At 43.7% G+C, this 17,272-nt stretch overlaps 1 protein-coding gene across 3 annotated transcripts in view; it reads left to right on the top strand.

Annotated features, from left to right (window-relative positions):
- Positions 1–16,097, top strand: part of SSH2 (slingshot protein phosphatase 2) — a 244,035-nt gene extending 227,938 nt beyond the window's left edge. For all 3 annotated transcript variants that reach the window (XM_055317858.1, XM_055317847.1, XM_055317853.1), the window contains 2 exons: positions 6,084–6,918; positions 9,112–16,097. In XM_055317858.1, the coding sequence (XP_055173833.1) occupies positions 6,084–6,918; positions 9,112–11,175 (2,899 nt within the window). In that variant the 3' untranslated portion in view covers positions 11,176–16,097. The remainder of the gene's footprint in view (positions 1–6,083; positions 6,919–9,111) is intronic.
- Positions 16,098–17,272: the final 1,175 nt, after the last annotated feature.

The following is a 17,272-nucleotide window of genomic DNA, read 5'->3' as shown; positions in this document are numbered from 1 at the left end:
CAGCTGCAAGTAATAGAATACATCCATCAATCAAGTTCTCAACAAGAAACAGCATGCTTAGATTAGGATTATTTGAGGAAGGTTTTATAAAGCAATTTTTTATAAAGTTGTGGGATTGTAGTAGAATCAAGGGACTTGCGTCAGCAGAACTGTTTAGTAATAGCTGTGAGGCCTAAAGAGGGAGGGAGCAGTTACTAGAACCTGGAAGGAAACTCCTGGAGAAAAAGGCACCTTCAGAGAAGAGAGATAACCTTCAGTCAGGGGACACAGCCAACCTGAAGTGACCCTGCAGGGAGAGAGAGTTAGAGGAATAAGTGGCCAGTTTTTACTCTCTTCCCTCCAGACTGTCTCCTGCTGGGGCTCCCATGGAACAGTGAATACCCAAACCAAATTAGGCGTCTGCCAGTTAGGAAAAAGAGTGCGAGTGCCTGCTGGGTATACAGTCATTAGGATCTTCAGTCTCTGGTGTTTTCTTAAAAGACAGCACTTGAGGCTACTGGCAAACTAGCTGTCAAGTGTATTGGGCCCAACAGAATCTTGCCCAGCCCTTGAGTGCTACTCCAGGGTCTGCCTGCTTAGAAGAGCAAAGACCGAGAAGCCCCAGATTCCTGGAACTGTCTAAAGCTCTACAGCTTAGGTAACCAGGAGAAGAAAGTCCTTAGAAAAATCCTACTCATCTGTTTGCAAAGAAACCCATTTCCTATGGAGGCACTTAGATCTTATATTCCAGATCTTCTCCCAGAAGGATGTGCTAGTTTTCTCAAAAAGATATAGCCCTGCTACTAGCATTCTTTCAACTACATGGTTGTCTAGAGTAGCACTGGGTACTTAACTTGAGGTGGCAGCCCTCTGTTTGAGGGTGTTAGCTCGGTACTTCAACATCTTGGTGGAAAAGAAGTTTACCAAAGTGATACCAGGCTCCTGTGATTTATGAATTGGTCATAGTCTCTTAATCAGAATGTGAGGCTATGGGCCAAACAGTGACCACCTGTCTGAAATGCAGGGAACTTTTTGCATACTTCAGTATGTCATTAAGAGCCTGGGGAAGGCTAGTATTTAATATAATCCTTTGGACCTAAAAAGGGAGGGTATTGTAAAGCCACTAATACTGTTCATTTCTAATTTTATTTTTTGTGTTTTTATAGCTGGGGGATGGGAATGAGACAGGAAGAGGGTGTGTGTGTGTGTGTGTGTGTGTGTGTGTGTGTGTGTGTTGAAACCTTCCATTAAACTGCCAACAGCCGTGTTTGTCATTCTGTACTCTGATCATGCAGGTATCTGGCAGATTTTTGTTCCATTAGACAAGTTCAGATTTCAGGCATTTGCAAGCTGGACCATGTGTCTGTGATATTAGGTTCCAGTATACAAGGGGCAGAGAAGAAACTGGGTGGTAGCCAGGGAGAGTTCATGCCACATGTCTTCATAGATGTCAGTTTTGATTCTTTGAACGCCCCTATCACCAGGGCCAAAAGAGGCAGAGGTGTCTTTTACATTCCCCTGCTTTGCTGGTGGAGACTTTGAAGTCTTGTTAGCTGGTGCACAGTGGTCAGTCAGCAGGAGGGAATCTGAGAATGAACTCACATTACAATTGAGATTGAAAGGCTTTCCTTAATAGCTTTTCAGTGAAATAATCTTGAAGCATTTAGGACCATGGACAACACATAGAAAATGCTCAATTGATGCTTTTTCTTTCTCCTACTTTCTGTGGGCTACCTAATCCCCTAAGAGGTAGCATAAACAGTCTGATTTTACTATAACTGATATTTCATTTTTAGCAGTATTTTCCTCTATATAACTTTCTCAAAGTTGGTGCTTTACCAAACATGTAACAAGAAGAAAGAAAGCAAATTGGAGGCAAGAGAATGGGATAGCATATGTATCCTGTCCCTTAGATTTCCTTCTTGTTCATTTATGAAGTAAAAGGCCAAATTTTAGGGGAGGTGAGTGGGGGGTTGGGGTAACTGAGTGACAGACACTGAGGAGGGCACTTGATGGGATGAGCACTGGGTATTATACTATATGTTGGCAAATCAAACTTCAATAAAAACAAATGGGAAAAAAAAAAAAGGCCAGATTCTTGCCCAGAATGGCCCAATCATCGCATGTGTGTCAGTGTATTTATGTGAATCCAAATTCAGGTCTGAGATTTCTCAAGGGAGAAAAGAACCTGAAGCTTCTTTGCATCATCCAGGCCACAAACCAACTCTGAAGTTCTTTTTGGTGACTTGTTTACTTGATGCCTACCTGAAATAGATGGAGAGAGTCAGCTGAATTTAAACATTAACAGTTGGGATGCCTGGGTGGCTCAGCTTCTTGGTGTCTGCCTTCAGCTCAGGGCATGATCCTGGGTCTAGGGATTGAGTCCCGCATCAGGCTCCCTGCAGAGAGCCTGCTTCTCCCTCTGCGTATGTCTCTGCTTCTCTTTCTGTGTCTCTCATGAATGAATGAATAAAATCTTTTTTAAAAAATAAAATAAATAGGGATCCCTGGGTGGCGCAGTGGTTTGGCACCTGCCTTTGGCCCAGGGCGCGATCCTGGAGACCTGGGATCGAGTCCCACGTCGGGCTCCCGGTGCATGGAGCCTGCTTCTCCCTCTGCCTGTGTCTCTGCCTCTCTCTCTCTCTGTGTGTGACTATCATAAATAAATTTTTAAAAAAATTATAAAAAAATAAAATAAAATAAATGAACACTAACAATTTAAAAATAATAAATATGGTCCAGTGCCTTAAATCTATCCCTACCAGTGATCAAGCATCAGAATAAACTGACTTGGGGAAAAGCTGCACTGACAAACAGTTTGGTGTTACTAAAACTGATGATGCACATATGCCCTGTGACCCACCTTTTCTGCTCCTATATTTTAACATCTTTCATAAGCCAAAGTATGTACCAAGTGCAAGAATGTCCATGGCAGTAGTAGCCAAAATTGTTGATAGTAGCCAAAACTGTTCATCAACAGGATGGATAAATAAACTGTGATATATTCATCACACTCTGAAATTACAGCTGCACACATGGATGAATCTCAAAAACAGTGTGGACAAAAGAAGGTTGTAGAAGAATACATACATAGAGTATATTTTCATTTATATAAGTTCACAATATGCAAAACTAAGCAGTATATTTTTTTTAATTTTTATTTATGATAGTCACAGAGAGAGAGAGAGAGAGAGAGGCAGAGACACAGGCAGAGGGAGAAGCAGGCTCCATGCACCGGGAGCTCGATGTGGGATTTGATCCTGGGTCTCCAGGATCGCGCCTGGGCCAAAGGCAGGCGCCAAACCGCTGCACCACCCAGGGATCCCAACTAAGCAGTATATTAAGAACAAAGCCTAATGACACTATAAAGAAGATGATAAACACAAAATTCAGGACAGAGTTTACTAAAACCTCTGAGGTGGGAGGAGGAAAGTGCTTCCAAGACCATGGTAATTAATGAGTATCTTGATTATATCAGAGAGCCATCTACCACTCTCCTTGCAGGTCTTACTACAAAAATGAAAAAGCAGAATCAAACCTATCTTTGGTGGGGATTTTTCTTTCTCCTTTACAAGTCGGTGTCAGTTTAATTCCAGAGCCCTGACTTAATATTTTCTGATGATTACTTCCCACCGGAAGAGAAGGAAATCCCTGCTGGGCAAAAAGCAGCTGTAATGTCAGCCACTTCTGAAACATACTGTTGGTACCTATTAGCATAACTTCAATCTCATTCCCTCCTGATTGATTAGTGATTTGCAGGCAGTTTTGGAAAATCATACTTTGGAAGGTTCTTAGGATCAAGAAAAATCCCATTTGCCTGTTGACTGGTAAAATAAGCTGTTCCTTTATATTACTAGAAAGGTGAGAACAGCTACTCCCTGAAATGTCTTCCCAGTCATTTGCATCACAAGGAACTGTCCTGCCATCGATGCCTAGGGAAGTCGGTACAGGTTTGTACATCCTCAGGATAGATGAGGGATAGAAATTGGAGAACGCAGCCATATGTAGGTCAGGAAACAAGAGTGTCTAGATATAAAAGAAACTTTAAAGGGAAGCACATTGGCATGGGTTGGTCACAGTGTATATAGTTCAGGCTCCACCTCTCCAACCATTCAGTTTGCCCCTCCCCAGGGTCACTCACTCGTTTGGCATGTGTGATATGTTGTCTCCTCCTAGGGGTGGCTGGAGTTCATGCAGCTTGGAAAGGGTGAAAACCCTACCTTCCTCCCTGCTATTGATTGATTATAGCTTGTCTTCATAAACAGAATGACCTGATCCCTACCCAGAAAAGCACCCTTCTGCTGTGTGGGCCTGAGTCAGAGCAAGCCCCACCCAAGCAGCAGACAGACAGGGGTTACTTGAGAGCAGGTGCAGAGTTGAGAACAAATGGGTTCACATTAGTGCAGGCGCATGACTCGGCAGAGATTCACAGGCGGGCGTGGCACTGAGCCTGAGGTAAATTGTTTTGGACTATTTCCTATTACACTGTGCAGTTAGGTAACTCTTCATCAACTCATAAATCATGGAAACCACACCCCTAAATGCCACATTTAGGGACCTGTTTCCTGGGCAGGTGATCCTGACAGCCACAGGACCACCTTTTTCTTTTTGGCTTGGGCTTTGGGAATTGCTCCCTTGTTAGAGAGTATGGTTTGAAATGAAATTCTATCCCATCCGAACTTCTCTCTAGGGGCACCTCAGTGGTTTAGTCAGTTAAGTGTCTGCCTTCAGCTCAGGTCATGATCTCAGGAACCTGTGATCAATCCTGCCGGGCTCCCTGCTCAATAGGGAAGTCTGCTTCTCCCTCTCCCTCTGCCCCTGCTCATGTGTTCTCGCTCACTCGCTCGCTCACTCTCTCAAATAAATAAGATCTTAAAAAAAAAAAAAAACTCCATAAAACAAGCCAAAGGATGGATATGTGTGTGTGATCTTCCTTTGGGCCACCTGCTTTTCTATGCTTCCCCTTAGCTTCATGATTTTTATCCAAAGATTCTTATGGAAGGAGCCTATACTTTAGACGTATCCTCTTCCATTCTGTTAACCAACGTTTTTTGCAGATTTACTGGCTTCATCTTTGCTTTCTAATTCAAGAAAGATTACTACCCTCCTCACATTTCTACTTGAGTGATTGATCCTGTATCAGATTTTTATTCCAGTAATGGGGACTTATAATGGGCTCCAATAGAATACTTCTCTTTGTATTGCTTAGATGCTGTTTTGTTTTAGCTTTTCCCCTCTTGGTGATTAATGTTAAACATGCTCATTATTTTTAAATTTTAAAACCTATAGAAATATAGAATATAGAATGTAAAGCCCTCCCCGGAAGTATTCTGCCTTCCTTGAAAGAAACCCTGTTACCAGTTTAATTATGTTCCTCCAGGTATTTTCCTCTACTTATTGTAACATGGGAGCTGACCATTCTAAATGTGGTCAGCGTGCTTTTTCACTTAATAGTATACCTTGGACAACCTTCCACTAAACCTTCCATTAAAATACCTGTTTTTAACAGCTTCATGCATGGCATGTAGGTATATGGACTGTAATTTAAATAAATCCTCTTTCGTATGTGTCTGTCTCATCCTTTGGTACCACTGTATTACATAGCAAATATCCTTATATCCATATCTTTGTGCACTTATAGTAGTATTTCTCCAAGAAAAATTCTTAAAAGAAGAATTTTGGTTGCTGGTTAAGAGTTTTTTAATTTAATTTTTAATTGCTGGTTAAAGAGTTAAATTTTGAGAGCTGTTATCAGATTTCACTCTCAGAATTTCTACAATTCACATTCCTACCAACTGTATATGAGAAGATTTGTTTGGCCATGCCATCATCAACACTGGCTGCTAGCAATCCATTTTAAGCTCAGTCTGATAGGTAAAAAATCAGATCTCATGTTCGTTTTTATTGTTATTTTGCTTTGTTTGTCTTTTGCTATTAGTTAAATTGAGCACCTTTACAAATGTTTATTGCCTACTTCTTCCCTTGGGTATTAACAAAGCATTTTGCAAGTTAAGATTTAGATTTATCTGGGAGCAGTTTCCTGGGAGGGTGTTGATTGATTTCACAAACCAGAATAAGGCATTTCCTGTGTATGTCTTCCACAGCAAACAGCGGCATAACAAGCTCTGGAGATCTCATTCAGATAGTGACCTCTCAGACCACCATGAACCCATCTGCAAACCAGGGCTAGAACTCAACAAGAAGGAGATCACCAGCTCAGCAGACCAGATTGCTGAGGTGAAGACCATGGAGGGTCACCCCTCCATACCACCCGTCTTTGTGGAACATGTTGTCCCACAGGATGAACATCAGAAGGGTCTGTGTACCAAAGAAAGAATGATCTGCTTGGAGTTTACTTCTAGGGAATTTCATGCTGGACAGATTGAAGATGAATTAAATCTAAATGACATCAATGGATGCTCATCAGGGTGTTGTCTCAATGAATCAAAATTCCCTCTTGACAACTGCCATGCATCCAAAGCCTTAATCCAACCTGGACAGGCCTCAGAAATTGCCAGCAAGTTCCCAGACTTAACAGTGGAAGATTTGGAGACAGACGCACTGAAAACAGATGTGAATGTCCACTTGCTGCCTTTGGAAGAGTTAACATCTCGCCTAAAAGACCTTCCCATGTCCCCTGACCCTGAATCTCCGAGCCCCCAACCCAGCTGCCAGGCTGAAGTCTCAGATTTCAGTACAGATCGCATTGATTTCTTTAGCGCCCTAGAAAAGTTTGTAGAGCTGTCCCAAGAAACCCGATCCCGATCCTTTTCCCACTCAAGGATGGAAGAGCTGGGTGGAGGAAGGAGTGAGAACTGTCGACTCTCAGTGATGGAAGTCACCCCTTCTGAAGTGACAACCGATGACCAGAGAAGCAGCTCTTTGAGTAATACTCCCCATGCATCTGAAGAATCTTCAATAGATGAGGAACAGTCAAAGGTAAAAACTATAGTAGTTCTCTACCTAATGAAGTTCTCTTGGAAGACAAAATCTTTGGGATCCTGTGTTTATTTTGTATTTGATGTTGCTAAAGATTTAGGAAGGCAGCATGGGAGAGACAGTGTAGCTGAGACTTTTCTTGAAAACTTAAGTTTTAAAATTTTTTTTAATCCATTGCCTTTTGTGGAATTTATCTTTCCAGGCTCTTGGTGTCTTTGGAAGCACTTCTGAAAGGGGGATGTGGGGAAAAAGGGATTAGCCGAAACAAATGTCCTGCCTGCACAAGGAGAGGTCCCCTCCCTGGGCCTCTGCAGTTTGGATCAGATCTCACAGATAATGAAGTGCCTTGGACAGACATGCTGCCTTAGAAAGACCTGAGTCTCTCGGAGGACGTCGATTTGTTTAGGAAATTCCGTCTTAGAAAATTCAAAGATTAGACGTTTGTAAATATAGTCGTTAGAGTAGCAATCGATGATGAGTTCTTGCTATTGATAATGTTTCTGGATTGTTCCTCATCTCAGGCCCTATGGTATCCAAGACTTGAGGGATGGTTTTGGGAAATGATTGAGAGCAGACAGGATCTGAAGATTCTTCTCTGTGGCATGTGAGCCCTTAGGAGCCATTTCAGGCCAGGGAAAGACCTACTGTGTGTCATCAGTTCTACAGCTCATACTTACATGTCATTTTGCACTTGAGAAATTGGGATATATCTTAAAAGCAGTGGTATATTAGATCAGTTTAATACAGTAGTTGGGAAGCAAATGGTGACAGATTTACTCTCACGAACCAAACTTCACTTAATGATTCCACTGGGGATGACTACATTTTTTTACATCTCCTGATACCTGCCTACTTATATTTACCACCTTGTCCCTGACTTATCTTTTCTCTAACTACCTCAGGGCAGTCATTGCCTCTGCTTCTGTCTTCTCTCTCCAAAAGTTATGCCCCTGCTTTATTTTACTGGGAAATCAGAAATGCTTGAACTATCCTTTGGACCAGTCAGTATAGTAGCTCTGACAAAAATAGCTTTTCTGCAGAGTCCCTCGTCATATGAGCACTCTCTCCACAGCCCATGCACACACTGGGCCCGCTGTGGCTTCTCTCCCAGTCTTGGCTAGTTTACCCCTGCCAAATGTCCCAGCAGATTCCTCCCAAAGGTGTAACTGACCTTGTTAGTTTGTACTAGCTCTGACTTTCTTTTGAAGGAGAAAGACCAGAACAATTCCAAGGGAAATACTAAACTTTGAAGGTTTATAAAAATGTTAAAGTAAATTGATGGTTATCATGATGCCACTTTAAGAGATGTCCAACGGCCATTTTTCAGACTATGAAATTCTTATCCTCTTTTTTTTTTTTAACAATAGGACTTGATTTTATATTGGCTAATTTTCTTTTGCCTCGTTCTAAACCATCTAGGAATTTGTAACTGGTAGAACAATAAAATGTCAGAGAGTCACAGTTTCTAAGTTTGCTTAAGCATGTGGCTCCATAAACCAAGTAAACCTTGCCCAGAAGGAGCCTTGTGAAACTTGGAAGTTGTGTGATCAGGTACAGAGTGCCCTCATGTGCTGGAATGCTACTGCCAAAAGATGCAGTGGGAAGATAAAGATGAAAGCTGGCAGGACAGAAAAGAAGAGAACAGTGAGATTCCAAATCAGACATCAGATGATAGTCTCTTCCATCCTGCCTGAACACTGGGCATATTTAAGGTGACCACTGAGCCCCTAAATGGAACTCTTCCCCTTGAACTAGGTGAGAATCAAACTGGAAGTTGATAGGCCAGAGAAGAAAAATCTCATCTACCCCAGAATGACCTAAATCCTGAAGACTAATAATAGTCTTAGGAAAGTAAGGATTATAGGAACCTCCAAGGCTATCCGATGTTCATTTGGGAGGAAGATATTGGGTTGGAATTCTGTTTGAGTAAACAGAACAAAAGTTTAGTAGACCGTGATTCAACCTGTAACAAGTTTTGTATCTCTGCCTTTGACGAATCTGGGTTGTTTTTTTTGGGGGTTTTTTTTTTTTTTCTTGTCTGATAAAACAGATGGCCAGAGGACAGTCTCAGGCGCTCCATGATTTGTGTCCTCATAGCCAGAAGGTTCTCCTGGATTAGAAGATTAATAAGCAAAACATCTGGCATTCTTAATGAGACTGTTTGCCATAACCATCTCACTGTTTTCTCCCTAGGCAATCTCAGAACTGGTCAGCCCAGACATCTTCATGCAATCTCACTCAGAAAATGCAATTTCGGTCAAAGAAATCGTTACTGAGATCGAATCCATCAGTCAAGGAGTCGGACAGATTCAACTGAAAGGAGACCTCCTATCTAACCCATGCCACACACCAAAGAAGCACACTATCCATGAGCTACCCCTTGAAAGGGCCCATGCCCTAGAGAACAGACCTGGAAATCTGGAGCAGAGTGAGGGTTCCTACGCAGCCCAGCTTGAACTAGCCAAAGACTCAGGGAAGTGGGACCTTGAAGGCTGCCTGACGACACACTCATCGACCACAGAATTAGAAGAAGAGGAACCAGCTGAGGAGGAACAAGAGCTCTGGGGCCCAGGAATGCACCCAGGTGCCAAGTGGTGCCCTGGGTCTGTGAGGCGAGCCACCTTGGAGTTTGAAGAGCGCTTGCGACAAGAGCAAGAGCACCACGGTGCTGCCCCTGGTTGTACCTCATTGTCTGTTCGCAAGAATTCCAAGAATGATTCTTCTGTAGCAGACCCAGCACCAAAAGGGAAAAGTGATGAAGCTACCCTTGAACATTCTTTTATCCCCAAGGAACCAGAGATTAACAAGTGCAAAGGGAAATGCGGTGGGTCTGAAACTGGTTCACTACCCCATTCTGAGCAAAATTCCATTGTTCTAGCGCCTGAGCTGCTGGTGTTTCAGGAACGCCCGGGGTCAGATACTAGAACAAACCAGGAAGGAGTCCTGAGGGAGCAGAGGACTGTGGTTTCATGCCAGGGATCAGAGACACAGGCGGTCCTTCTTTCCCTTCCCAAGAAGGTGGAAATCTTTGAGTCTACCCACACAGTTACACCCCCTGATCACCCTGGGCTGGGGGGTGAAAGAGCCACCAGCAAAAAGAGTGGGGAGCAAGGGCTGAGGAAAGTGAAAGTGGAGGACTCCATCACCATCCTCTGTGCACTGGATGAAAATCTGAACAGGACTCTGGGCCCCACCCAGGCTCCTCTGCACCCCAACGTGCTACCTCTGTCTCATTCTTCCCCTCCTGAGCACGACAGCCCCACCGACATGACCTCTACCCTGGGCAGCCCTGAGGACTGGGACAAGAACCTGTCAACAGCCCCAGACACAGGAGTGTCTTCTGTCAGTCACACAACCCATGTACCATCTGCCAACTTGGATTATGCACCTCCCCAGACCGTTGTTCACCTGGAAGGCTTCACAGAGCAAACCAGCACCACAGACAATGAGCCCTCATCAGAGCAGGGTAGCTGGGAAGAAAGTCAGGAGGGCCCCTTTTCTGGTGGCAGTGAAGTGCCATCTGAGGACTCACAGCTAACCAGCAAAGACCCAGGCAAACTCGAAGACAATAGTGGGGGGTTACAAGAAAAACTGGACCCATTTCTCATAGCCTGTCAACTCCCACATAGCTCTAGTAGTGACAATATAAAGGGTCTCAGCAATAGCCCCAGTGTGGTGAAGGAGCGCACTAAAGAAATCGAGTCCCGAGCGATTTGCCAGGGAGGGCTCACCAAACCATCCCAAATGAGGCATTCGGCTTCCCTTGCCAAGTTGGGTTACTTGGACCTCTGTAAAAACTGTTTATCAGAGAGAGAGCCTGTCTCCTCTGATCCCCCTCATCTCAAACTGCTCCAGCCCTTCATCAGAACGGATGCAGGCATGCATGCCATGGAGGCCCAGGAGCCCTCAGAATGCCCGGATGCCCCCCAGAACCTAGAGCCCACCAAGTATTTTATAGAGCAACTCAGAACAACAGAGTGTATTGCGCAGAGCAAGCCAGTGGAGAAGCCCATTGTACAGTACGCCAAAGAATTTGGTTACAGTCAGCAGTGTTCGCTCCCCAGGGCAGGCCCCGAGTTGACTAGTTCTGAAGGAGGCCTGCCTTTGCTCCAATCCCAGGGACTGCAGTATGCGGGTCCGGCTCCAGGGCTGGCTGTGGCGCCCCGTCAGCAGCACGGCAGAACTCACCCCCTTAGGAGACTGAAAAAAGCAAACGACAAAAAACGGACAAGCAACCCCTTCTATAATACCATGTGATTCTGAGCCTACACATGGAACTTTCTAAAAGAAATGTTTATAAAAGGGGCAGGTGTAATATGTAAGGAACATGCACTTTATTGGTTAATTTTATAATATTTTGGTCATTTTACTGTTCCTGGCGCATGCAGGGTTTGGGTTTTTTTCTCTGTGTATGTGTGTGAGAGAGAGAAAGATTGATTTGGACAACTAGACCATTTTTATCATTTTTTATTTTTAGAAAATTCAAACCTCAAAAAATACTCATTTTCAAAGAGCACCTTTATCAAAGGCAAATTGCTGTTTTTCAATCAGCTCCCCTCTGAGAAAAAAACATGCCTGCTTGCTTAAGGAAGGAAGCAGATGGGGAGAATGGAGATGAAGCTGGAAATCGGAAATGCTCACCTGGGCCTGTGTGATGATGGTTTGGGCTTCAGACCTGATGCATAGGATTGGACTGAAGGGCAGCCACACGTCCATGTGCTCTCATCCTTGGGCCCCAGCCCACTGAGAGTTCCCCAAGTGGGCTGATTCTGCTTTGCTTTCAAAGGGGGGTCTTCCAGAAACCACTTCTGGATTCCAGAGTGTATCATTTCCAAAAGGCATGATAATGGCTGGCTTTGTAAACTTACCAAGCAAATAGTTTTTTTTTCCCCCAAGCACATAATTTTTAAATTAAAAGAGAACCCCCAAATGAAATCTTGAGAGATCCTGTGTAGAAGAAAGTATAGGAGGAGGTGGAAGCGAAGTGTGCAGAGGCTGCGGCACAGTATCTTCCAGGTCAGTGGGCTGCACATAGGCAGTTATCCTGGACCTCCCTGCCAGGAAATGTGCTCTGCAACATCCTCTCAACAAAAACATAATAGGGACAAGTTTGAAAAACAGCAATTGAAAGTCAGTGTGTTCTTGTAAAATGAATACATCCGTAGGGTTTTAACACTTCCATTACTTGAATAATTCTGTGGGCCTTCTGAGTTTAATGGCCATTTTTTTTCCAATTTACTTTACTTCCTCGTGCTGTTTCTCCCAGTGCTGCCTTTTTTTTTTTAATTTCATAGATGATATTTAAATTGTTACGTTACCTATGTATAACCTCCGTTGAACGCAAAGTTTTCTTATCGATGTTATCACCGTTAACACTTGACATGGGGTTTTTTTTTCTCCTTTTCCTGGAAGATTTGTCATTTCTCTACTTTATACACAGTATTTATGTACATAATGTTGTCACTTCCTTACAGTGTTTTGTTGTTGATGTCGTAGGGTCTTTTTGATTTAATCTTTTTAAGAAGGAGTAAAGCTGCAACTGGAGAAAACACATACCACAGAAATAAAGCTGATGGGTGTTGGTAGGAATCTGCAGAGTCTATTGATGGTGGTTGTAATCATTTAAATGGAGACTTCTGATCGCCAGCTCCTGCCAAGTTATGTTTTAGTAACTTCCTCCTTGGAGAAACTCCTTCAGGCTCCCATAGGTCACATTTTGACTGAGAGCTGAATTCTCTTTGAGGCTGAAATCCCAGTGGGTTATTTGCCAGTAGCTGAGCCACAGCCAGGGAGTGTGTATGAGTGTTCCTGCTGCCCAGGGTGGAAGTTTCTAATGCTAAGGGCAGGCACCCATTATGACTCCGGTGTCATTACAACTTTAGGATGCTGTTGCTTTGCTGCTTTCGTGGAGATGCCTAACACAGGAGCACTTGCCATAAACAAGCCAGTTTGAGCTTCTTACAGAAAACATTCAGCCTGGAATGAAACACCTGTAGCTCATCAAAACTGAAGAGGTTTGCAGATTTGCTTCCTGGTGCTTCGGTGGATGTCCACATTGCTGAGAGATTGACCGAGTACAGCCTTGGGCTTTGGTATTTGGCTCATCCCGGCACTGAGAGGAAAAGACAGATGCCCAGATATCAAAGGCCACAGTTTGGTGGGAGCAGATAGTAGGGTGACCTGCAGGAGAGAGGAAAGGTGGACTGAGGTCATTCATAGGTGCTCCAGGGGAGCTGTGAATCCAGTTCCTGTGTGGAAGCTACAGTTGGGTCTCACATCACTGCTGGGAGGTAGATTGGACAGAAACCTCCTGCTCTTAGTGTCTCTAGGATGTAGTAATTACACGTACTTGTGCTGTCCTTAAATAGTTCCCTTAAATGTTTAAATATATCCTCCACATGGCTTTGTGGTTCCTGGATATTCAATGTGCTGTAAAGTGTTTGGGTTTAGGTGGTATTTGTATCAATGTGAAGAGGATCGCAAGACAGGGTTATGAATTTCCAAGGCTCATCCATCTAAATGGCCCTGTCTTGTTGAGGCAGTTCCACCACCCTCATTATGATAGGAAAAGGACAGGAAGTGTGGCAGGGTTGGGGAGAAGGATTTGCATGGAGGTGAAGAGAGTAGTGTCCCCTCCTTAACCCTTTGCAATGATGACCTCCCTCACATTAAGTACAAGCAGGATCGACAGTATTGCCCTGTTCTCTCTCATCCTGCAACTGCGGTTAATACTGCATTAAATAACAACAGAGAGGGGGAGGAGATCCTCTAATGCTGTGAAGAAAACTTTTTTTTTTTTATAGAAAAAGGGGAAAGGAAATAGTCTTGGTCTGCCTTCCTTTTTTTGAATTACATTTTTTGTTATCATTTAATTTGCCCACTTAAATAAACATCCTCTATATGGGGTCTGTAATTCAACCATGCCATATAGGGTTTTGCCAGCCCTTTCAAACTCCCACAACTGAGTGTTCTTATTTGCATAGCTGAGCGATGTCCAGGGAAAATACATGATAAGCTATCAAGGACTTTTCAGACTTTCTTCTCTTCAAACTTTTTGATAATCTTGGGTGGTTTATTTCCCTTCTCTGTTCATGGAAAACTCAGATACAGAACAGCAGGTCTAGTAGGTTGACAGAGATGAGTAGGAAAAGTCTTGACCTCTTGCTCAATGCCTCTCTTTTGAAATCCACCATAGTCTGACTCTCAGTTACTCTGGAGGAGAGAGAGAGAGAGAGAGAAATATGTGTATGTGTGTGCACACGCGCGTGCATACACCTGCACATGCAAAAACAAAGTAACGTTTTGGTGAATGGGGTAAAAACCCCAGAAGCACACAACTTTTGAGCTGTAATCTAGAGGGTTACCTGGTCATTAGGAAGGAGAGAAACCCCAACCCTTTCTTGATTTCAGAAACACTTAGGTGTAGTGTATACTAGAGTAGACCTGTAGTACTGTAGTGTAGTAATATTCATCTCTCATTTTGGTTGCCTTTCAGATTCTTAATGCTTGGGATCATTCTTAGCATCCCAACCTCTTAAGGCTCTCTATCTAGCAGTTTCCTGGTTCTGTACCTTTATTGGGGACTTCTCATTTGGGGAACTACCAAGAGCTCCAAGGATGGCCTAAGAATGATAGCCCAGGCTCTGAGGTCCCCTCCTGCTAAAGGGGCCCAGACAAATACTTTTGGATAGACCTGAAGTTTCTGAGACATAGCAGCTCACAAAAATCTTCACCTATTCCATCTGAGAATTTCAGTTTTAAAGCAATCCAGGCATGTTTGGTAAAGATGTTTTCGTGGGAGTTTTTTCTTTTAAAAAAGAAAGCATTATTGCGAAGAGGGTCACTTTTAAGGGCATTTTAAAATTTTTAAATCCATTCTTAGGCTCTTTTTGAAAACTATTTGTGGATACTTTGTTTACATTGTGATAATTAAAACGTGCATCATCTTGACAGCCACTGAGTCCCCTCGTCCAGGCACCCAGCCCCGGCTGTCCTGTGAATCCTCAAACAGAGCAGGGCCACAGTGGCCAACCCTCAGGGGTGAATGAGGAGGACCTGGAGCTGACTCCCATCTGTCCTGCTGTCCTGTTCAGCACTCTGTGTGGAAATAGCCCTTTCCTCAGTCAGTGATGGTGTGTCTTACAGTGATGGTTATAATGGTGAATGGCTAGTGTCATTTTTGTCTAATTTTGTTTTGCTTTTTGATGGTAGATGAAATTTTAGCTCTTTCAGCACCAATGCAACTTGAAGGTATCTTGGACTTTGTTTTCCTTTCCAGACTAGAAGATCAAGGCATATATTAGGCATAAATGTACTTGCTGCCTCAGCTCCTCTGACACTCATATTAGGAAAAAGCCCACCTCCAAAGCAGGAAGCTGCATGCTCCTCACTCCTGTTCCAGGGCTTTGAGGTCCCTTGATGCCATGGAGAGCTATTGCAAGGTGCTTCTGTACTTTTCCACCCTGGAAGTGGAGGGTGACCGGGCCTGGCTCTTGCTATGAAAAGAAAACCAGCCTCATTTTCTCAGTGCCCCAGAGATCAGGACAGGATTTCTAAACTAGAGTCATCATTGGCTTGAAGATGCCTCAAAGGGTCTATGACTAGTGCTAGTCATCTGTGTCCTCACAGCGACACTGGTGGTAGCATCCTCCGTGCACATGCAGAGCTAATACCCAGGGCTTAATTGAAGCTGATGACTCAATCTGGAAACTGGGTAACTGGCCCTGAAATGATTCTCAGTCAACAGGCCTGCAGGCAATTGTTTGGTTTTTCTGTTTTTGGGGGGTTTTGGTTTGCCTGGCATAGCTTAAGGTGCCTTTTATTTTTTTTTCTTCCTACTTTATTTCATAGGACTTGTTCTAAATGTAGAACGCAAGTCCAAAAGACTCTCCCACTGACTGTTAACTTTGCCCCAGGCCAGTCCCAAACTTTTATGCTCACATTTTATTAAATAAAGCAGGTGCTCCCTGGAATCTCTGGGACCTTTTTGAGGCATTTGAAGCAGAATATAAAGAGTGGTCTCATCTCCTTCCTTAATCTTCCTGGTGGTTGGGATGTTCCACTTGTATCATAGATTTTTTTTATTACTGATGTGCTCTGCTGTTTTTAAATGTGAACTTGTGCGCAAATGTGCGGATTCAATGTTCTTGTTACAGATTAAATAAATTTTTATTTTGAAGATGAAACGTGTATTTGATAAAGTGCCACAAAAGGGGGGCGATGCTGAGAAGGTGGAGGGATTGGAAGAGAACACTGATGAGCAATGCAGCACATGGAACACTTCTCATTGATCTCTGTCATGTACATCCTTAAGAGTTAGCTGAGCTCTGGGAAGAAGTACAACTTTCTACCTCCCAGAAAATAAAGACTGAATGGGAAATAGAATCACTAAAGATTATTTCAGACTTTGTGGCTCCAAGTGACCAAGCTGGGAACCTGCCTGGTCAAAGAAGCTCTTGCCAAAGCCACCACCTGGGTGTTAGGAGAATGAATAAGCAAAGGGACCAAAAGTCCTCTGCCATGTGTGGTACAGAGTGACTGCTCTGGGACAGCTGCTGTGACCTGCCCCAACAGGGACTAGATTTATTGGGTGGCTGACCTCTCTGGACATTTGTGAGATAGAGCTCACAAGCTCCCAGCGCAAGCCACCTCAGCTCACTGATTTCTAAAGAAGTAAAAACTTTTTAACCCTCTCTTGCCATTAGAAGAGAAGCATTGGATGTCAATGGTGGAAGAAGGGAAATTAGATCAACAGTTCTCTAAAACAGGCTGGGTCTGGAAGGGAGAGGCTCTCCAATTCTCCCACTCCTCCACAGACCCATCATGAGATATTTAGTGGTACCATTCATCACATACAAGGCATCACTATTACCTAGAGAAAGCTCAGTTTCCAAATTGCTAACAAAGCGATGTACTGACATTTCCAGAGAAAATACTGCCTCAGGGGCACCTGGGTGGCTCAGTCGGTGAAGTGTTTGCCTTCAGCTCAGGTCATGATCCCAGGGTTCTGGGATTGAGCCCCACATTAGACTCCCGGCTCAATGGGGAGCTGCTTCTCCCTCTCTGCCTGCTGCTCCCCCCGTTTGTGCTCTCTCTCTCTCTCTCTCTCTCTCTCTCTCTGTCAAATAAATAAAATCTTTTTTAAAAAATACTAAAATACTGCCTTAAACTAAAGTTAAGCCTGCCTGCTACATTCTGAATTACCCAAATCAAGTAGGAGGGGCACATCACTGGTCTCTGGCTAAAGTGCCAGTGCATGATGGTGAAGGCAAGGTCATTTTACAAAATTTTCTACGGGTGCCTGGCATCACTGACTAGATAAGCTCAGTCTGTATGGCCAAAGCAAATAGGGTCT

Source organism: Nyctereutes procyonoides, unplaced genomic scaffold (assembly GCF_905146905.1).
Source record: "Nyctereutes procyonoides isolate TBG_1078 unplaced genomic scaffold, NYPRO_anot_genome, whole genome shotgun sequence".
NCBI classification, from domain to species: domain Eukaryota; kingdom Metazoa; phylum Chordata; class Mammalia; order Carnivora; family Canidae; genus Nyctereutes; species Nyctereutes procyonoides.
The sequence above is the reverse complement of the archived record's forward strand: the minus strand, read 5'-3'. Positions and strand labels throughout refer to the sequence as shown.